Source organism: Trachurus trachurus, assembly GCF_905171665.1.
Source record: "Trachurus trachurus genome assembly, chromosome: 1".
Classification (NCBI taxonomy): Eukaryota; Metazoa; Chordata; class Actinopteri; order Carangiformes; family Carangidae; genus Trachurus; species Trachurus trachurus.
In genome coordinates, this window is record NC_139891.1 from 4,471,597 (window position 1) to 4,493,875 (window position 22,279).

The 22,279-nt window shown below is 44.4% G+C and overlaps 1 protein-coding gene across 2 annotated transcripts in view; it reads right to left on the reverse strand.

The window, feature by feature from the left end:
• tsc2 (TSC complex subunit 2) overlaps positions 1-22,279 on the reverse strand; it is a 25,540-nt gene continuing 3,261 nt past the window's right edge. The window contains exons 6-41 of one of the 2 annotated variants that reach the window (XM_083975479.1): positions 22,076-22,193; positions 21,923-21,971; positions 20,453-20,578; positions 20,212-20,285; positions 19,944-20,070; positions 19,180-19,323; positions 18,952-19,089; positions 18,737-18,840; positions 18,502-18,583; positions 18,049-18,204; positions 17,849-17,968; positions 17,401-17,523; positions 17,198-17,304; positions 16,895-17,060; positions 16,672-16,794; positions 16,401-16,535; positions 16,022-16,211; positions 15,791-15,884; positions 15,603-15,705; positions 14,693-14,787; positions 12,275-12,415; positions 9,470-9,631; positions 8,575-8,733; positions 8,390-8,496; positions 7,333-7,575; positions 6,251-6,499; positions 3,672-3,829; positions 2,156-2,757; positions 1,682-1,760; positions 1,478-1,564; positions 1,199-1,385; positions 916-1,055; positions 754-832; positions 572-663; positions 392-490; positions 1-279 (exon numbers count right to left, since the gene is read on the reverse strand). In XM_083975479.1, coding sequence (XP_083831605.1) covers positions 112-279; positions 392-490; positions 572-663; positions 754-832; positions 916-1,055; positions 1,199-1,385; positions 1,478-1,564; positions 1,682-1,760; positions 2,156-2,757; positions 3,672-3,829; positions 6,251-6,499; positions 7,333-7,575; positions 8,390-8,496; positions 8,575-8,733; positions 9,470-9,631; positions 12,275-12,415; positions 14,693-14,787; positions 15,603-15,705; positions 15,791-15,884; positions 16,022-16,211; positions 16,401-16,535; positions 16,672-16,794; positions 16,895-17,060; positions 17,198-17,304; positions 17,401-17,523; positions 17,849-17,968; positions 18,049-18,204; positions 18,502-18,583; positions 18,737-18,840; positions 18,952-19,089; positions 19,180-19,323; positions 19,944-20,070; positions 20,212-20,285; positions 20,453-20,578; positions 21,923-21,971; positions 22,076-22,193 — 5,126 coding nt within the window. In that variant the 3' untranslated portion in view covers positions 1-111. The remainder of the gene's footprint in view (positions 280-391; positions 491-571; positions 664-753; positions 833-915; positions 1,056-1,198; positions 1,386-1,477; positions 1,565-1,681; positions 1,761-2,155; positions 2,758-3,671; positions 3,830-6,250; positions 6,500-7,332; positions 7,576-8,389; positions 8,497-8,574; positions 8,734-9,469; positions 9,632-12,274; positions 12,416-14,692; positions 14,788-15,602; positions 15,706-15,790; positions 15,885-16,021; positions 16,212-16,400; positions 16,536-16,671; positions 16,795-16,894; positions 17,061-17,197; positions 17,305-17,400; positions 17,524-17,848; positions 17,969-18,048; positions 18,205-18,501; positions 18,584-18,736; positions 18,841-18,951; positions 19,090-19,179; positions 19,324-19,943; positions 20,071-20,211; positions 20,286-20,452; positions 20,579-21,922; positions 21,972-22,075; positions 22,194-22,279) is intronic. The other variant, XM_083975480.1, reaches the window with a different exon arrangement.

Here is a 22,279-nt window from a genome sequence, read left to right on the forward strand (position 1 = left end):
TCTTTTTCATGGTCACTTTAATTGCACACGTTTACACACAGACAAGCCCTGTCTATGGTTGTGTGTGTGTATGTGTGCGTGTGTGTGTGTCTGCCAGGATAAGAAATGTAATCAAACAAAATCAGTGAAATCATCCACTGTTGATACAAGTCTCTTCCTCTGCCCGGAGACTTCTGGGTTCGGTGCTGGAGTGCTCTGCTGAAACGACTTGTTCTGCTGAGTGTGTCCTTGGGTCAGCGAGATGCCGGGAGTCGAGCGAGACTGAATGTCTTCTTGGGCCTTTAAGTCAGAGCACAGCCAACAAGATGGATGAAATTACGAGAGGTAATTGAAAACAGTGACAGTGATGGATTAGATCCATTTCTCAGGTATTTAGGTGCATTGTTCATACCCGGGTCCTGATCCTCTTTATGTGTCGTAATCTCGCCAGCCACTTAGAGGCGTAAGCATCGGATGGGTTTGCTCTGTACTGATGCACCAGAGAGGCCATCTACGGAAAGACAAAGCGTGAACACAAGTGTGTGTGTGTGCGTGCCTAGGTGTGAGAGACGGAGATAAGGGTAAGACTTACATTTGCATGCAGAGCCATCTGTCTGACTAAGAGTGGAAGGTTGCGGTCTGAAACGATTTTTGCCACCGTTGTGTCTACTAGCCCCTCCAGGTCTGAAAGAGAGAGCACGAGAAGGAATAAAAGTAAAATCAAACTGACAGCAACAAAGAGCAAGAGCAGAAAAACCACAGTGATCGGCTCACCTTTGCGGCATTGGAGGGTGACCAGGTTACATTCATAATCCAGTGGTTTTATAATGACTTCTACAAAGTTAAACTGACCCTAAGAAAAGACAGGCGATTAGAGCTGAAGCACCGTCACTCAACTGCAGACTTGTTGTTTTACTTGTGTGTGTATATATTTACCTTTATGGTGCCCAGTTTGTAGTCTTCTCCAGAGTCATTGTAAACCACCATGACAAAGTCGTTTCCAATGTGCCGCTTTTTATTGCAGCAACCTCTGTCACTTTCCCTGTTGGGCATCAGGGTGGCTATGTGGAAGATCGCTGCAGAGACACCATTTCATTAATAACAAGCAGAGCAGACTGGCTGTGCAAAACAAATAATTACCATAAATGTCATTCTATTCTGTCTCTCACTCACTCACTCTCTCTCTCACACACACACACACACACACACACACAATCACCTTGCATAATATCGTCATGCCAGCAGTACGTGAACTCCCCGTCGTCCCCGTACTGATCCAGTCCCCCAAGGAAGATCTGGTCGGGGTCACAGTCTTTCAGGTGAATTAATTTGCCGAGGCCCGTTAGGAAGGCGGCGTAGCGGTTCGAGCCGTACTCGTTGGACAGGATGGAAACCTCATTGTTAACCTGAGGAGAGTAGAAGGCAGAGGGGGAGGCTGTGGGAACTGTGTGGCAGTAATAAACAGCTGAGACAGAGCCCAAGGTTAGCATCATCTCACCTGACCAGCTCCCACAAACACCACTCCGATCTTATGTGTGTCGTAGGGAGGCATCTGGTCCAGAACCTTCACAGCCCGGTCAATCACCTACCACAGAGAGAGAGAAAGAGACAGAGAGACAGAGAGAGAGAAAGAGACAGAGAGAGCAATGTAAACGAGACACTGCAGCAGAGCTCAGGACATATGGCGTAGCGGTCAACTAACCTGAGTTTTGGGAAGCAGGAGAGGCTTGTTGGCTTCATTCCCAAAGAAGGGAGAGTGGTACAGCTGGAGGAAAACAAAGCTGAAGGAGACAGTGACAGAGAGTGGGAGGAAAAATATGAATATGAGAGCTGTGCATTGTCTGTGTATTCATGAAGATCTATTTTGTGTTAATAAAATAAAGATAAATAAGGGACTGCATAAGCAATATTCTCTGATGCACAGCTTGTGGTCATATATTCTAGGATAAAGTTTATAACCTCTCAGTCTGTAACCAGCAATTTTTCATCACCTGAAATAATCTGCTCAATTTCAATGTGGGTTGTAGAATGTAATTATAATTTTCTTCCCTGGCAGGCTGCCACTTTACATCTTGCCAACAGAGCAGAGATTAGTTCACTAACTTGATATACACTGCGACAATTGGCAGAAACAGAAGACACGGTGCAGGAGTTTCTTGAGGAAATTGTGCTGTACCTCGGACTCAGTCCAGCGATCTTCTCGGTGTTGCCAGGTCCGGGCCGACTGTGATACGAGTCCCTCTCTGTCCTCCTCTCCCTCCTGGAGGAGGGGGCCGATACCGAGATGGTGTGACCCCGGGGTCGGTGGCCGCCGCCGGGAGAGATGGGCCCAGGTTGCGCTGCAGGCGCTGGGAACTCCAGCCTCATCCTGGCCCCTCCACTTTGAGATGACGCGACACTGGGGCTTTCCCCCCCCTGACTCTGACCTCCCACTCCGTTAACTTCCCCTCCACCCTCCACCTTCTCCTTCTCAAGATGAGGCTGCTGGGGCTGAGGCTTCCCGTCGCTCGGCGCTCGGGGCCGTGGTGTGTCTGCCGACGCGCTCTCTGACTCCATGGCGGCCTTGGTGAAGGCTTCGGGTAAGGTCTGGAGCTCTGGAGAGGAGCTGGACTTGTTGAGTCCGTGACCTTGGGACTGAGAGTGAGTCTGAAAGGGAAGATCGGGCCCCTGGCTGCCTGGAGTGGAGGGTCCCATGCTGGGCTGATCGATGGGAATGGCTCCCTCACTTACCTCCTCCAGGGTCGACTTTTCATCGTCTTGACTGGAGGTGGAGGAGGACTGCAGGAGAAAGACCAGTGCAGTTGATTTCGAGCTCAACACATGATCATACCAGTTCATTTACCATATTTTAGCACATTAGCTTGTTTCTTTTTCTTTTCTTATTTTAATTGAACATTTAAGCGCACATTACGAGACAGTTAGACATGTACAGAACCGTATGGGACAAAGGGCAATTACAGAACGAACAAACAAACAAACTAAGCCAGAACAAAACAAAGAACAAGGGGTGGAATTGTGAAAAGGGGGAATAAAAAGAGAAGAAAGAGAAAAAAAGAGGAAGAAAAAGAATGTATGAATGGGGACCAGGTGTTATTGTAGTAGGTGATATCATCTATTATGGTGTACGTTTTTCCAAATTTGAGTGTTCAGTAGATTGTACCAATGTTTTAGTGATAGTTTGGTTCTGTCTTTCCAGGTGAGTAAATGTATTTTTTTGGCCATGGTTGTGGAGATCAGGATGAACGTTTGAAGATGTTGAAGATATTAGCTTGTTTCTGAAGCACACGCAGCCACAATGTGACAACAGAATCAAACAGCAACAGGTGGTGGAAACTCTGGGACAGAATTGACTTTACAAGACACACTAAATATCTCTGTGGCCGGTCTGTACTGTTTACCGCGCCGTGGTGGACATGATAGGTTGTTGCTAGATGGCGTACATGAGCTGCAGGAAGTGACGCCCTAGAAAACATGCAATCTTTACTTAGCTGTGCCTAAACCCAACCAATGGCTTCACTTACTTTTTGCTCTTTTTTCCCCCCTATTTTACACCTGTACATGTCAGTTTTACTAAACTTAACCAGTCGGGAATTCTCGACGAGATCTGGGAAAATTCTACGTCACTTCCTGCAGCTCATGCACCCCATCTAGCCACAACCGACGTGATATTCTGTCAAGTTAAGTTCACCCACCCTGCTGAGGGTTCCAGGCGGCGGCGTCTTTGTGAGCTTGTCAGCGGACATGAAGATGGGATCACAGGTCGTCGGCTCAAACTCCTCACTCTCCAGCCAATCGGACGGGGTGTGTGCTGCGGTGACCCCTGACCCCTCCTCCAGTACCACCACAGAGTCTACAGCAGGACACAGCAGCAGTCGTACGGGTTATAGGCTGATATAGACACACTCTAAAGACTGATAACACACACATCCCAGTGCTGCCAGTTATTAGTTACATAATCAAGAGAAACAGAAAAAGCAAATGCAGGTGTAAGACTCCCCCAACAAACATCAAAGTTTTAAGCACAGTCGTGAGTAGCGAATTTGACATCAACAAATCACACACATTCTCTGTAAAAAATATAAACTCGAGTACATAACAAGTCAAATTAATCATTGCCACATGAAACAGAATCTGATGCATCCACATGATCAAACAAACTCGGAGGCAGTCAGGCAAGCACACAAACGTGCGTGTGAACAGAGATTAAGATCATGACCTTGAGTGAATCAGACCTACAAACACTGAGATCAGAGACGCAGACAGATCAATGCAGTAGACATCATCTATCCATCACTGCTTCTTCTACTGATTTCCATCAAAACGCATGCATCTGTTTGGTTGGCTCGTTGTTACAGACAAGATAGAGAACTATATTAATCCCAGTGGGAGATTGCAGCTCAAACGCGCTGCAGCTACCGCCTCCAACAGCATCCCAGACCAGGCCCTCCAGTCCTGTATATCTCAATCCCAATAATGCTCTTCCCTGCATTCAAAGAAGAAGAAGCAGCAGCAGCCAACAGCCCCAGGTCAAGTCTGACGCCCGAGCGTTGGTCCTCAAAAATGTTGCGCTGAAAATATCTTCATCGTCCTACTGGTCCTACTACCACCAGTAAGGCAAGGAAGAGCTGGATGAGGTCTGGGCTTTCCTGTTGACAACCTCAGAGGGTCAAAGGCTAAAAAAGGTCAACCTGGGAGTACATTTCAAAAACACAAGAGTTAGAGAAGATGATTAGAAAACAAATCACGGAGGGGTCAAAACATCTCTGGTGTCATTGGACTGATTGATCTGAGTGCAGGCATGTTTTCAGCATCACATGTAGAGGACCCTCCCTTCCTCCCGTGTTAATAGACAACTGATGGGGAAAGCAGAAATGCTGAATTCCTTCACTTGCACAGCTTTTGAACATGACGCTAAGAAACAACTGAGAAATTCTTACCATCTTTAATGTTTAACATTTTTGGTGAATATAAAAATATTCCTTCTTTCTTTCCTTTCCTGTCGAGAGTTAGATGAGAAACTCGGTACCATTCTTCATATCAGCACGGCAAATATGAGGCAGGAGCCAGGAGAAACAAAACAAAACAATATCTAATTTGAGTTTTAGACGCACTGGCTTAACTATCCTCCTTTTACTAGTCTTAATGCTGAGCTAAGGAACCTGTGTTTCGAACGCAGTATTTCAGAGAACACACAGTATTAGAGTGGTATTGATCATCTCATCTGACTCTCATCAGAAAGCAAATAAGCACATTTCCCAAAATGTCAAACCAGTCCTCTAAAATGTTTTATCAGGAAAATTATGTTTTGATTTTTCAATCTTTTAGTGGCAGGGTGATAAATAATGTAGCTTTTACTGCCATGTTTTACTTTTCTATAATTTGAAAATGATTACACTCATATGATAATCAAAGTTTGTGTCAGAAGACTGTACAAGTGAGAAGAACTACACTAAACCAGGGGGTTTCTGGGGGGGCTGAGGGGGAGTGGGGTCACACATGTGGTGGACAGTACCTGCCCAGGAAATGCTCCTGTGCAACCTGCCAGGAGCTGGAGGTCCTGAGGGGGCAGAGCCCAGACCCAGAGACCAGAGAGAGCCGCCCACTGCAGGTGGGACGCCAGAGGACAGGTCGGTGGCGCATGACGCCACATAACAGACCGCAGTCAATCACAAACCAGCATGGTGGTGAAGATGAAAAAACATGAAAACAAACCAATCATCAATGAGGAGGAAGGATGGAAAAAAAAACAAGAAAGAAAAAAATTAAAAAATGAAGAAAAAAAAGATGAGTCCAGTGAATATCTGGAGTAGGTCGCACCACAGAGGGAGACAGAAAATGAACAAATGCACAGGACACTGAGCATCACTGAAAATGAAGCTTCTGCAAAAAGAAAAAGAGACATTTGACTAATAAAACAGGAACCTGTCAAAGCAGCGATATTTGATGATCACTGACGCAAATCCAAACTTACTCATTGATCACCTTCTGGTTCAAATAAAGTATTCACAGGCAATTTGGCACTTAGCTCAGTCCATTAAGGGGAACCAAGGACAGGCAGTCAGGCGGACAAGAGGGATGCGCTCATGCAAAACATTCAATTTACTAGTACATTATCATTCTCTGTTTGGTAGGCAACTACTCTCGCTGGGATGTCGTATCTATCTTAATATGTCACAATGACATTTTAATGATCCCACACTTTCTTTTAAACAATTCATAATTTCTTAAGTTTCAAGCTTTTTCTGCCCAGACTTGTCAGACTCTCCCTCACCAGTGTTGGAGCGCTGGATCAGGTTCGCCTTCCCTCCGACGCTGCTGTGTGTTTGGGTTAGAGGCTCGGAGACGGGTGCTGGTGCCGGAGCGGCGGTGCTGGCAGGAGCGCTGGCCGTCTGGGTGGGGGGCTCCTTCACTCCCTCCATCGCCATCAGGACAGTGGACAGCTCCTGCAGTGGCATGTTGCCAACCTCAGAGGAGAAGGGACTGGGTGGGTTCTCCAAACACATCAGCCAGCTCGTGTTACCTGTGATGAAAGAAAGTCACTGATCTACTGTGAAGGGACCATAATGGGAATTTATGACTGTTCAAAAAGATTAAATACAATTACAAAACACATTTGTCTCAAATTAGTCTTGATCATATAACAAAGCACATTATACATTTTTAGATTCATTTCGTCCAGGCACCCATTCAGTCATAGTAGTTCTGGTCAGAAGTACCGGTAATGCTAAAAATCAACATACATTAACAACAAACATGTCCAAGACGGACAACCCACTACAGAAACGTTTTTATTTTGTTATTTTATGTGGTGTTAGAGCTGCGAGCAGAGGCCCTTGCCTCGTCAGACATCCAATTTCCGTGACTCCTCTGCTGAAAAACAGCCCATCTATTCTGAAACAGGCTGTTACTTGGTTTTAAAATATATTTATGTTGCCGCAATCTCAGACCCAACAAAGCTTAACAAGTTTGTTCCGACATTACCACACGAAAATGAAAAAAAAAAAAAAAAGGACGAAAAAACAAGCCATGCTGAAGTAGTAATCATCTGCAGGCTTCAAGTCTCTGCAAATAGATTTTAGTTTTGTCCTAAAATTTACACAACATGCCCCAGAAAATCTACTGAGAGGAAATTGGTCTGCTTTAACAAAAATGGTCCAATGCACTGGTTTACATGACGAGTATGTATTTAACTGACCAAAATTTGCTAAACCACTGCTGTGGTCTGGCGTTGATTATAATTTGAAAAATAATAATAAATTGAAACCCCGCCGAATCATCTACCACACAGCTACCAAATGCTAAGCCTGACAGACTTGATCTTCATTCACTTGTCGCTATGTGTGTTTGGCATACCAGACGGCCGCCGGATGAAGATCTCGGCCCAGCCCTGGGTCAGTATGGGAACAAACTCAGACAGACTGGGGTTGTCTTTGAGAGGCGGGGGAGCGGACGGTGTGGCCGACGTGGAGGAGGGAGGACCCAGGCTGTCCAGGGTGGGACCGGAGGAGGGAGAGAGAGGAGCGGCTAACTCGCCCTCAGAAGGGGACACGAGCGGACTGAGACTCTGTGCAGGACCGGCACGTAGAGCGTGGCCACCTGGAATATCAAATCAGACGGTCAGAGGAAGGTCATCATCATTATTTATTAGCTCGTCTCAATTCATTCCTCACATTAGGTTCAGGACAGTTTGAAACAGAAAGCTCATCTGATAAGATATTTAGAATCAATGGGGATAAAAATCCCAAAGGTCACCTGTGATAAAACATCAGATACAGCATAACACACAATGCACTGACTGGAAAAAAAGAGTAGAGTAGACTGACAAAGATATGAATGTTATCATTAAAATATACACTTAAATAATATATAGGCAGCCACATCTCGTGGTGACATTTCGTATCCTGAAGATCCGCCAACACGGATTCAAAAGCACTCGGAGTACAGACAGATGTTAATGCGTAAAGGATCACGGCGATGAAGTATAATTTTGCATCCTATTTTCCCTTTGAATGTACTATAACCCGATACAGAGTAATGATAAATAATGCCACTGATCTTCATTTACATAACATGTACCAGGAGTAGACAGGGGAAGAGTGGGCTGCCGTCTAAAAGAGATGTGATAACAGAGGCAGGCAGAGATAAAAGTGGGGCTGCAAATCTGTAGAGGATAAAAGCTACTTGATTATTTCTCAATTCAAGACAGCTGGAAGAACCATGACTCATTTTACCAGCTCCAAAAATGCATTTGGGAAAATGGCACAAACAAATGCTAGTAAATCTTGGCCACAATTATTTAAAAGACTGGCGTTTTAGTGTCGTCCCACAAACAGACAGCTCGCTTCAATAGTTGTATTCTAATAATTGGCCAATTGTGGAAATCACTGAGCTCAACCCGAGTCTTTGGTACCTGACATGGAGCGGACCCGTATGCGTCTGTTGTGTTGCTGGCTTGACTGTGACTCCAGTTTGGCTGGAGCCTCTTTGGTTATTCTGGTGTGTAGTGACGGATCTGACCTGCAGAACCAGGAGGAGGGAACGATGATATAGAAATCCAAGGAAATCTTTTTCTCAGTGCGTGTGGACGTGCCTCACCTGGTCATTTCTCCTCCTCCTCCCAAACGTTCGGCCATGTCCAGGCCTAGCAGTGCTTGTGTTCTGACCCCTCCGCTGGTTGTGATGGTCACCAGCTTGTTGCCCACAAGCCAGGTCATGCTGCGTCCCCCTGCCAGTAGGAACTCTGCGATGGGAGACCTAAGAAGACAGTCACGAGCCAAAATCATCACTCCCTTTAACGTCATTCTTTAAAGCCCCAGTATGTAACTTATTTGGCTTTTTATTAGCAAAAATCAAATATTGCTTTCATAAATACGTATTTCACTGAAGTCGAATCACACCCGCATACAAGTGAAAGCTTTCTCGTACTTTAGAATGAGTTGTTACAAGTCGTTACAAATATACAAGGGGGGGCGCACTGAACCGAGGCGGCCATGTTGCATCGCCATTTTTTACATTGAGTGGCAGTGTGACCGTAGGTAACCAGCGGAGCTGTTGGCTCGGGGGGAACGTTTTCCATCTAGTGGCTGTTAAAACTGTCACCACTGTGTAGTGTGAGGAAGGACGGAGGCACTGATGTTGCATTCAGGTGCAGTCAGGCAGACGGCCGTCGACAAACCAACCGGATGTCATTTTACTCCACGAGAGAAAGACGGTAAAACGTGGGTCAGGTAAACAATACGACATCACCATGACAACATATTGTCACGCCTGTATTGTTTTGCCTCGTGCTGGCGGACCACTTGTTTACATAGACGCTTGTTTACCCTGTTACATGCAGCGTCTGTTGTCTGTCTGACGTCTGCCCAATTTCACGTGAATGCAACAATCAAGAATACATTCTGATATGCAACCGCACCGCTAGATGGGGGGAATTCCTACATATTATATCTTTAGTGTTAACCACTGTAAGGTGCCACAAACACTTGCCAACCTTTTAGGTAGTGCTGAGAAGTTGGAAAATACATATCGTGCCATCATGTCCAGACATGTCTCAGTGAGTTCCAGGTGGACGGTCTTCAGACCCTCATCTGCCTGAGTCACTGCATTTTCATCAGCGGAGCCCAGGCTGCAGGTGGTGGTGGAGGTGTGCATCCTACAGCGGGAAACAGGGAGAAGGTTCAACGACAGTGAGGGGGGGAGAGGAGCGAGAGGAGAACACACAGGCTCCTGCTACATTTTAACATGTGAGCAGTGCAGACCAAAAACATGCGAGTTCTGATATCCAGGTGATGTGAGAGAAATGTGCAACAACAACAACACCAAAAGGACAAATCACACAAACACACCTGTGCACCTCATTGACGACATTACATGCAAAACAAACACCTGTATGCACACAAGCATCCACATCACACCATGAAGTAATCACGTTTTCACAAACACAGACACACACTGGGACATGGTATAAGTGGCCACGTGAGCTGTGATGACGCCTTGGTTATCTCCAATAAGGTAAGTAACTGTGTAGCTGTGAAGGAGGCTGAAGGGATCTGCTGTGTGGTGCAGCATGTTTCATGCTCACTAAGCCACAGTGATGCACAAAAACGTCTCAGCTTAAACCAAATCTCTCAATTAGTATTCACTGTGGATTGAGCAGCATCTCTTTCTATCCTAACAACCATTATGTGTGTTCTATAGGCAAGTCAGCGGTGAAAGTACATTTAAAGATGCCGATGTCAGTCTCAATGCTCCAAGGTAAACACACTCAAGATGAGTGATTCACAGCAACACTCGGAGGATGACCAGGCCCAATTGGAATGTCTGTTTAACACAGCGGGGAGTATGTGAAGTAGTCACAGTGTTTTGATGAATCATGCTGACAAGTATAAATAAGAGTGAAATAAAAGGATAAATATTCAAACAAATCTGGGAGAAAACAATTATGGGAAGAATAACAGAGAAAGCATCTGTCCCTCTGGTCTCTCTATAATATATAAACTATTTTAGTTTCATTTGACAGCTACAAAGAGGCTGTAATGGGTTCAGAAGTTATTTGAACAGGAATACAGCTGATCTCAAGATGACTATTGTCAAGGTTTTTGACGTCTACAAGAGAGTTTAAAATCTCCTTCAGATATCTTCACACGCACACAAAGTAAAATGTTTGACAAATGGAAATATAGGCACACACTTAGAAAATGTCTAAGAGTCTGGGAGGTGTGCGGATTCATTTTTAATACGTCTGTCAGGAGCAAGTCTCTCACCCAGACCAAGACCCAGTATGTGAATAATCAACTCCTCCACACAAAGACTTATACTCACCATTCTTCTACCGACAGTATTTCATTTTTCACCTCAGTGTCTACTGGACACGTGCTCCAGACAACATGACCATGAAATGTTCAGTGCACTGTATTCACCGTGTCCTAGTATTACTTAGCACATTGTTATTCATTCTTCACATCTAACAAAAGAAGAAAAATAATCAATGCTTTGCTTTTTAAATGCAGATACAATGGTCAATGCGTGAGTGGAAAGCGCTGAATCATTTTAAATCCTGTGTGTGTGTATATCTAAGCTCTAAAAGCTGAAAACACAGTCATGTTGTCTGAGGTGAAACCAGTCTCCTTCATGAGACAGGCTTCGATCCAACACGTCGCCCAGATGTTATCATTCAACAGACAGAGAACCAACTGGTTGAGAAAGAAGCAGATTTGGCAGCTGAAGCAGGGTAAACAGATCTACACTGCAGTTGTCCAACATCATTCGTTTCCATGATGAAATCAAATCCAATTTACAGTGATTTCAAATATTCCAGTGTTGTGCTTTTACTGCCATCTGTTGGGCATGAGATGTATGACATGTTTAGGAGCGTGGCACTGGAGCCACATGAGCCAACTGCAGTGATAAATCATGGGTCAGTCACTCAAGCAGGTCAGCCAAGCAAATATAAGCATAAAGGTATAAAAATAAGTGAGGTAACGAGTCTGTGTGTAAGTGTGTGTTTGGTGATATCAACGGATGGAGTGTGTAATCATCAAACTGTATTTTAAAGTTCACACCAGCCCGACTAGTCCTATAAATCCCACACTAGGAGATTGCCATGGTCATAGCAGCACAGTGTTTGTGAGTGGAGCAAAATGAAAACAAAACTTTGTCAAGCAAGCAAACAAAGCTGTTGTGCTGCTTCTGTCCCTGTCGCTGGCAGAGGAAGCAGAGGAGCCCCCCCACCAGGAGGAGGGAGGCAGAGCTGTTGGTTGCAGTTGATGTCAATCCAGACCCCGTCAATTTGGATACATATTGTTCACACTGGCCAGTGGCCACGCCTGCCATTCATTTGTGGTTAGGCCAATCACAACTTAGCAAAACACCCAGCAAAACAAACAAACAAACAAAAACAAAATAAAAGCCAAACCACAGACAAATCAAAATGAAAACAAAAGCAAAATCGGTGTTAGAGCGGAATCAGAAAGAAAAACATCAACATGGATCAACATGTTTTCCGTTGTCTTCTGCAAACACGGCATGCAAAAGCAAATCAGAAAACAAAGTCAAAAAAACAGCATGTGTATGATCGCAGCCCAAAAAAAAACAACAAAAAAAGGTTGACACACAAACCTTCCTCCAGCATGCACCACCCACTCCAGGTTTCCCTGGCGACAAACCACCCAACGCCCACCCGACGGACCCCGCATGACAATGAACCTACACCCCATCAACCATCCCACAGAGGAAGCAACAAGTGTTTGGGATGTTTTTGTTTTTTGATTGGTTACCCATAATGCTCTTCTCTAACCTGCGGACCGCGTGTTCGGAGACGCTGATGCTGCGGGAGCGGAAAGCGTCCATGGCTGACAGGTCCCTCAGCTCTTTAACAGGAGAGCTGCTGCTATTGGCTACCGCCGCTGCCGCCTTCGCCACTTTAGCCGCCCGCAGACTGGGCGGTGATGGGTACCCATGGCGACGGGGAGAGGGGGAACGGGCCCGGGTTGGTAATACAGTGGCGGTGGACAGTAAGGGGGGGGGTGGGTCATCGTGACGGTGGAAGTAGTTTGGGAGTGTAGGGGGAGCGTGTGGTGTGGGGAGGGAAACCAGGAGACAGCAGGAATCGCCACACGAGCATCAGAGCAACATGAGCAGGTCACCACGGGGCGCACACCACGCAGAGGGGGGGGGGGGGGGGGGGGGGGACAGGGCAACAAAGGTCATAGGGCAGAGGTCACAGGAGGGGGGGGAGGGGTCAGGAGCAATGTGGGATGGATCCAGGATGACACGACCACCCCCCAAAACCACAACCACAACGCAGCGCCCAATCGCAGGAGGCAGGGGAGGGGTCAAATGAAGAATTGAAAGAAAAACAAAACAAGGTGAAAATTAACAGCAGTGAACAATATGAATCAGATTACAGGAGAGCGGAGTAAGAAAAAGAGGATTCAAAGAAAAGAGGCTAAACATCAACTAAAAGGAAAACGGACAAGCTACAGCAGAGGGTAAAACAGCTTCTGCTATTCAGAAAAGAAAAAAAAATACACACAGAAAGTATTCAGGAGAGCAACAAAATAACATTATTTCACACAGCAGGTACATAGAGAAGCCAAGAACTAGTACAGGAGAAGTAAAATAGTAGGGATGGACTCAGCACAGGCCTGAAGTAATGGAAGTTAAAACACAGGAGAAACTACAAGTTCAACTGAAAATGAAGTGTTGGGTTAAAGCTGAGGGTTGGAGCACAGCAGTCTGGACTTAATGCTACAGATTAGATGCATTTTTTAATATTTTCTAAATAGTTTAATATATTGAACAGAAAAGTACTTTTGGAGTCCTCCAAATTGAATGAGCTTTTGACCAACATGATATAATCCATGTGGACTCAAACATGCAGAACTCCAACCCAACAGTGAGCAATGAGCAGCACAAGGACGGATCACTGGGTGAATGATAACACAGTATGGGGCACTGAAAATGGGTTGATACAGAAGATGATGTTGGCAGCGGCCCTGCTGTAACAGTCAGGGAGTGTATTTGATTGTAACAGCAGTGAGGGTCTTGCGAGTTGTTGTTTGTTTGTTTTTTTCAAATAAACCATTTAATGTGGGGACACGGTGTACAGAGGCTGCACTTCCTCATGATATATATGTAAGTGAACAATGCGAGAGGAGAGAGAGGTTTAATAAAAAGCTATGATGAATCTCAAAAACCAAAAGCTTAGAAAACATGTGGGAGGCGTTGTCGGCCCACCCTGAGAGTGCAGCCTGGTATCAAGCAGTATTACTTCCTTTTAATAATTAATTTTGTGTTGTCAGAGTATGTACTGTGAAGCGCTGTGGAAATCCTGGCTTAACCAGGAGAATAATACACGCGGCCTGTTGTTTACAAGTGACTTTGTGTTAAAACAACTTCATCTATACTACAGCTTCTTTTTCCAAGTCAATTTTGTAAAGGTCACCGTCTTCAGCAGAACAGAGGGAACGCTGCAGACACAGCTAAGTTATAGTAACAGCTGGTTAAACCTCTGTTGAGGTACAGTACGTCTCTTCTCTGTCATCGTCTACACCATGTTTTATTTAGTGACTTTGGATGATTCGATAATCACGCAATTAAGACACGGACAACCGACAGCCATTCACAGCATGTACAGATGAGAATGACGCTGTGCTGAGACAAGCTTCCTTACACCTCTGTGCGAAAGGGTTAGGGCAAGATGTGTCAGCAGGAGAAAGAAATCTTCTTTGACCACGCTGTCACTCTTTATGCACTTTTATTAGCTAAAGGTGGTGGGCACAGTAACACAAACACCTGGGCAATTTCATCCATAATGAAAAAAATCTGTCACTTCGAGGTTAAATTGAAATCTCTTTTTAGAATAAACTGTCTCATCGTTGCCTTTATCATATTACACCGGTGTTTGTGTTATTTTGTCAACCCACTGTGTGCCATTAAAATGAGAAGTGGGTTTAAGAAACAAAACAAATTGTGACAGAAAGAACAATTTTAAGATGTAAAAAAGCATAACAAACAAATAAAATGAAGTAATGATCACCATGGCAACCTGAGAGGAGTCATTGCAACCCTCGCCATATTACCAGTCATGCTGAGTCCCCTGTTGCCTTGGCAACCCCAACTGTCTCTTACACAACAATGGCCACATGGGCAGTGTGTGGTGCTGCTGGGTTGTAAGTCAGCATTTGCAGCTGTGTGTGAACGTATGTTTTACCTTTTGGGTCTCTCGTTGAGGCTGGTGCTCCGAGCACGAAATGGACTCTGCTCATGACCATCATCGAATGGCAGCAGGGCGTTGGAGCGCAACCCCTGGAGAAAGAGACAAAGCCTCAAAGATTCAGTGGACTTAAGGAGATAATGCGGACATGAGGGTATGTATGTACTGTACATGTATGTGGCCGAGGCCCAAAACAACTGAAGAGTCACCGTTGAACTGTAATGTCACAAGTCTGCAAGTTGTCTTCTGTTTGAATTGTTGTGCTTGAAAAGACTTTCAATGAATAACTTAATATTTTTGGAAAACATGTTTATTTTATTGTTTGGAGGAGTGATACCACTACTATGTGTCCATTAAATGTGATGGTGAAGCCAGCAGCTAGCTTAGCTTTAGCCGGGCTCTGTCCATCCATAACAGGTAAAGTTTTTGTCTACGTCTATGTGGTTTTTAAGGTGCAAGACCATTTCTGGTGACTTTCTGGAGTCTCCACTGGCTGCTGTTTTTCTCACAGTGAAAACAAAACACGAGGCTGTGTCAGCTGTTTCTCACTGCTTTATGCTAGGTTAAGCTTATGCCCTCTTTGCTGTAACATTACATTTAACACAGAAGCACAAGAGTGACTACCCCTCACCATGAAAACAAATACACCTGTTTGCCAAAATGTAAAAATGTTACTTAAAAGTGCTACCTGAAAAACTGGACAACAAAAAAGAATTTTAAAAACAAAATTCTCTAATGAAGCACATTGATGACACCGATTCCCAGTGTCATCTGATGAAATGCTTTTTATTTCTCTGGGTCATGTGTGCATTGTTTGTGTTGGTGAATCAAGAATTGAGAAGTGAGTTTGTGAGATAAAAATCACAAAAAAGACAGTGAATCTTAAGAGACAAACGAGCACACACACCTTTGTGATGTACTGGACAAAGTCTTTGCGGAAGGGGAGTCTGCAGCGTATGAACCACATAGCAATCACATGGTGGGCCAAGGACACAATGTATTGGTTAAACCTGATGGGAATAGAAGAGACAAAACGTCAGAGTGTGTCTGCGTGTCTGAGAATGCTCATGTTTTTGTATGTGTGAAAGCACTTACTTCGATGGATTCGTATACGGCAATGAGATGGCAAATACACTGACGTATTGCTCTGCAACGAAGTTTGCATAAAGATGCGGCAGCCGCACCAGCGCTGTTAGAAAGAATTGAAGAAAGAGCAGATCAATCAAACGCTTTCTTATTTTGTGCTCCCACTGGGACCTTGAACATGTTAAAGAACATTTTAAACAATCAACTGAAAAAGTTTTGAGAAAAGCTTGTGTTACTCACTGGACAAAAACTCCAGCATTGGAGATGCCATGGCAACTGTGGCAGAGATGTGTGTCAGCTTCACAATGAGTGCAGGCAGGAGCTTGATCATTATTTCAGGCATCTCCACCGTGCACATTGTGAGGGCCACAACACACTGTTTGGCACAGCGGTAAATGAGGCCAGTCTCAAGGCACTGAACCAGCTCTCTCTGCAGAGGAGGAGGGAAAATACATGAAGTTAATTTAGTTTTACTAATTGATGTGTGTGGGGTGGCTAGTTAATCTGAGTATAATAAGGTGATGATGAGGTTGCCTTCATGTGGATCTTCTGGCTCCAAACTGAAAGGTCAGTAAACCAAACATTCTCAACTTTACAGTATCCAAATTGCCGTTTGTACCTGTCTGGACTGCTCCAGATAGTTGTGGTACGATGTGATTGCCGTGAGGACAGGAACCACCGCCAGCTGAACGTCAGTGCGAGAAAAGCCCTCTGGGGTCTTCTTCAAGCGCTCTGAGATCAGCCGATCTGTCACCTTCAAGCACAGAAACACACACACACAGGAGCAACGACATATACTGGCATTTAGACTCATCCTGCAAGGAAGTTCACATCTGTACAGGTTTGTAAATAGTAGTAGTTTTATATGCAAGTGAATTTTTTTGCAATACCATGCAGCAGAGTGTAGAGCAGAGCTGGTCCAAGCTGCACGGTGATGTCAGCAGCAGCACTTTGTACTGCAGCGTCCAGGGCAGCTTGTCAAGAACAAGCTTTAGCACCTTCCAGTCTGTTTCCTGCCAGAGAAAGTCAAGCCAACAAACATCTGATATCTTTAAGGACAGCAGGAATCAGTGTGTGTGTCTGTGTGTGTGTGTGTGTGTACATAGTATATACCATCTTGAGGCACTGCAGGAGGACAGAAAAGGCAGGTGCGTAGGGCAGGTACGCTGAGCGTATGGAGGTGGTTGAAGGGGGAGGAGCAGCGGGGGGAGCTGGGCTACCAGCGGGAGGAGATGTTGAACCTGTCGGCTTCTTTTCACTGACTCGCTTCTCTGGCTCCCTGAAACAAAGTAACACACAATAAATAAATAAATAAATCGAATCATTTAGTTGACTGAAATATGAGCAAAGCATCAGCAGGAAAGAGCTTTAGCAGAGGAGGTACAGTAATGTGTGTGTCTGTGCATGTGTCCTCACCCTATGTCACAGTAGCAGTAAGGGCTGAACCTCATGGCTCCGTCTTTGTTAGGAACTCCAAGACGGTGAAGAGAGTCTGCACGCATCATCAGGAAGAAGTCAAACACCTGAGAAAGAGAGAAAGTCCACAGGAAATAAGGCACACAGTACATTACAGATCTAGCAGGAGACACACACGTGCACAGAAACTGAATCACACCTACCTGTAGTCTAATGCTGGAAGCAATAGGTGAACAGTACTTGTTCTTGTAGTGAAGCTGCAGATGGCTGATAAGCAGTTCATAGACACGACTAGCATGGCTGGCTGGGAGGCTGTAAAGCTTGCTCTGCCAAGAGGGAAAAAGATAAGGTTTCAATTATTTCATTCACAAAAATATGATTGAATTACTGGGTTTTTTTCATAACTTTACCTTCTGAGGTTAAAAGATTTTTAAAAAATCAAGAGAAGAATTTGACTGTCACCATCATTTGATACATTTATTGTTCTCCATTCTACGTTCACAGCATAAAACACACTCCTGTAAATGTATGTTTATAAATATAGTGTGAAAATACAATACGTTTATAAGAGAATAAACTGTAAATCCTTTATATCCCATGCCATGTTCTTTAATGTCACATTGTCATTCTAGCACTGCAAGTGTAGTCTACCTGCAAGATTTCCAGCAAGCCCAGTATAGCAGTCCTGACGTCCTCCATGGGAGACTCGGCTGTTGGGTCTCTCTCAGAAAGCTCCAGGGGCCCTGGACATATCAGAGAACGACTGGCCACCTAGACAGACAACAAACATAGGAATGAGCTCATATGGGCTAACATGGAGTGACGGTGGCGGTAGAAGTCAGACAGTGTACCCTCTCAATGATGTCCAGCAGGCTGGTGAAGTGATGTGTGTTGCAGCCCTCAGCCAGGTCCACCAGGAGCTGTGTTGCCTGTTTTCTGACGGCTAGGTCCCTGTCTTCAGCTATCCCACTGAGCTGGGGTATCACCACCGTCTCAATCAACTCATCCTGGAATAAAATCAACAGATTTAATTTCAGTTTGAGAAATTTTAATTATCTACTTTATTAAAAGTGCATTTAAACAAACATCAGGAATTTACCAGACAGACAATGACCATTTCATTTATCAAACTATCTTGATTGAAGTTATCATAATCACCTCTTTAACCATTAAATGTCAAATAAAGCAGGAAACTTAATAGGCCTATATTTTGACCGTTGAGTGTGCAGAAAGAGTGGTTAAAAGTGGTCTTGACAGTGAGGATGCAAATGTGTGTGTATGTGGATGTGTGTGAGCGTACAGACCTCATAGAGCTGTCGGTTGGTGCTGAGAACGAAGGAGAGGATGTGAAGCACTTTGATCCTTATCACACTGCGCGTCTCGTTCCTTTCAGAGAGACGGTGGAATATAAGAGATGGACAGGGAAGATTCAGACACAGCATGGATGGAACAAGACAGAGATCAAGGTTATGACTAACAAAGAGTGACGGAAATAAAATATCAAAACCTGCCCACAAAGTTATGAAATATGATCAGCACCTGAAGAATTTCTCCATGAGGCGGTGAAGGCTCTGGATCCAGCCGTCCTTGGCTGGCTGGATAGACTGGGCCCTGTACGAGATGAGGGTCAGCACTGATGCGTCCTGTCGCACAGAGACGAGCAAGATTAAAACAGAAGCAGCAGTATGTAGGAGGACTGAATGACAGGACAGGACTGCGCAGAGAGAGACAGAATGATGCACCAAAGAACTCACAGGTCTCTTGTCAGCACATTTCTCCACCAGACTGAAGAACTTCTCTGTGGAGCCGTGGTACCCGTTCTGCTCATACAGCTCCTCTACTGTGGTTAACAGCTCATACACGATGGACTTCAACTCTGCGCTGCCTATTGTCTGTTAAAGACAGATGAGAAAGACCGCAAGTTCAACAAACTATTTTACTGCGTTTGTGTGTGTACATGTGCAGCATTTATCTGTATGTACCTGGATCTGCAGCAACAACCGTTCTATGATGCCCAGCAGGATGTCCCACGTGACCACCTGCAGCTCCTTGCCGTACTTTTTGATCAGTCTGGTGATGGAGAGGACGATTTCATAGGACACCACCTCGTTGGCACTCGACATGGCCTGAGGGGCAGAGATCAGACGGCAACAGTCACTACAACTAATTTGATTTGCATTCATAGCATCAAGATTAGTCATGGTTTCTCCAACTACACTCTAATTTGTTGTTTCTCATCTATCTCTACTACTACAATTTTTTTTAAATCAACAGAGCTGAAGATGGGACAACAACCGACCCACTGGATACTGCTAAACAGAAAATATCTTCAGTATTATTTACTGTAATAAAACATTAGGTGCTTCTAGACTATTTTTACTCAACGAGAGAAAGACGGTAAAACGTGGGTCAGGTAAACAATACGACATCACCATGACAACACATTGTCACGCCTGTATTGTTTTGCCTCGTGCTGGCGGACCACTTGTTTACATAGACGCTTGTTTATCCTGTTACATGCAGCGTCTGTTGTCTGTCTGACGTCTGCCCGATTTCACCTGAATGCAACATCAAGAATACATTCAGATATGCAACCGCACCGCTAGATGGGGGGGAATTCCTACATATTATACCTTTAATAAAAGACCCTTTTGACCACAATATCATAAGATTAGACATTAGATTTTACAATAAATCACATGTTGACAAGGAAACAAACCATGTACTGTGCGCATGTGTGTGTTACCTTATAGAAAGATGGCAGAACCAGTGTGGGTGTGTTTTTGAGAGCAGAGAGTCTGTGTGCGCCCCACAATGCCATTCCAACAAAAAAAACAGCTCCTCTCAGCAATGGTGCATCTTCCATGTACACCCTGGTCAGATCGCACATAGGTGGAAAGAAACACAAACAGGGCACAACTTACAATACACAGTAGTTAAACCGTTTGGTTTATGAAGTTTATTGCTGAACCATATGGTCAGAAATATACTTAAAGCTGGGACATTAACAATACCTCTCCTCCATGATGCGGCACATGGTGTAAATAGCACTGTGGCCGAGGTGAGTCCCCAACACCTTCCTCATTAGCTGCACAGACGGAACATGACAAGAGAGAACAACAGGGGAGGAGAAGAAAAGAAAACGCAAATATGACTTATGCGCCATCAAATCAGAGCATTTAGACAAAAGGCAAACATGCTCGTGTAAAGTGTGTGTGTGTATGTAATGTATATGCATGTGTCTTCTTCTCTCACCTTCCAGCAGGATTCACAAAACTCCTTGACATTGACTGTGCGGCAGAGTGTGATGATGAAGACTGTGAGAGAGTCTGAGGGCAGGCAGTTGTAACACACCACTGCATCCAGGACTTGTAGTGCTACCTGTAAACACAGACAACACACCAACAGAATTAACAACAGCAGGTCACAGACTTAGACTGGTATATGTCAATTAAGCAGGCGTTAAAGCAGAAGTGAGTGATACATTTGTGTTAATATAAGTCTTAAATAGTTATATCTTCCGACAGCAATCACTTACATAGAGTGTTTGGACTGAAACACGGGTCTCTCAGTCACTCTGCTCTGCTCTGAGCCGAAGAGAAAACATTTATCGTATCCTACAGTTTTTATCCAATGAGGAGAGAGAACGGCATGCAGGGCTGTGTGTGCAGCCAAGGAACGCCGTGAATGTGGTGACGTAGCGACGAGGACTGTTATGGTGCGTTCAAGGAAACTCGTATTTTTCCGACCGTGAAGTCGTACCAGTTCGATCTGGTACGAGTTCACCGGTCGGAAGTTACGAGTGGCCGTTATAGTGACTTTCACCGGTAAAACAGGTCGGAAAAACACGAGTGGGTTGCCTGGAACGCTACAAAGTCGTAAATTGTGACTTGAAGCTGTAATTTACGATTTCAAAAGCCTGCCTGGAACGCAGCATTAGTGAAAACGACCGGACCACTCACTTCTGCTTTAATACTGAGTTCATTAGGTAATTAATGGCTATAGGGCGTGTATAGTTTATATGGCTATAGCTAACAAACTTGTTTACACCACACTTAGATTTTCCTGTTAATTATCTTTATGTGGATGTGTTTTCCTCCTCAAAAAGTAAATAGATGTCATGAGCTCTATTCGAGTCTGTAATGCCGTTGCCAATTATAAAATACAGTATAACTTCAACATCCAACATTTCTGCACAAATCACATTGGTGAACTGTACACAACATCTGTGAATCAGAGCAACACAGATGAAATAAAACTGCTTCCTCCCAACCTGTAGGTTGATTATCTGCTAGGACAACATGGTGCCAAGAAACACACTTATAGCAAACACTGTGCACATAACTACAAACAAATGAATCCCCACTTGAGCTCTTTCGTCTCAAGAATATACTTTTCATTCTTCCCTGAGTGTGGAAAAGGGTGGCCCTTTTTCACATTTTGCTTTGGGTCAGATATTTGATTAAACTTTTTTTTTTTCTCTGAACCTTTAACAGAGCGAATAACTGACACAAGGTCTGTAATGGCCGAATTAGGTGTCTGTTACCAGTCAACAACAGCTATGATTTTGAACAAGGCAGCATGTTCTGTTGAATGCTAACAAGATGACTGAACAAAGAATGTGCTGATTGTTCCTCAGCTGACACTTGTTGAAAACATGTTGCACTGCGGTTACAGTTGCTCAAGTTATGTAATGAGTAAAACGAAGGAAAAACAAAAGCTCACCTCAATATCTGTTGAGGATGTTGTTCTATTGCACAGTAGGCAGATTTTTCTGCAGAGAGCATGAAAGAACAAGCAAGAAAAAGCAAGTTATAAACGTTTTTCAAAATTAACAAGGAACAAAACTGTGTGTGTCTCTTTGTCTGTCTGACTTACTGGACCATAATGGAGACATTTTGGTCCAGGTAGCAGCTGTTGAACTTCACCAGATTTACAAGAACATGGAGGAAATCGGAGGTGAGACCGATGTCCATCCAAAGGAGGACAAAGCGTGCTGTGGGAGAGGAGAAAACAGCAACAACAGAAAAAAGCATACCAGTAAATATCATAGTAAAGGACAATTTATGCCTTTAGAAGCAA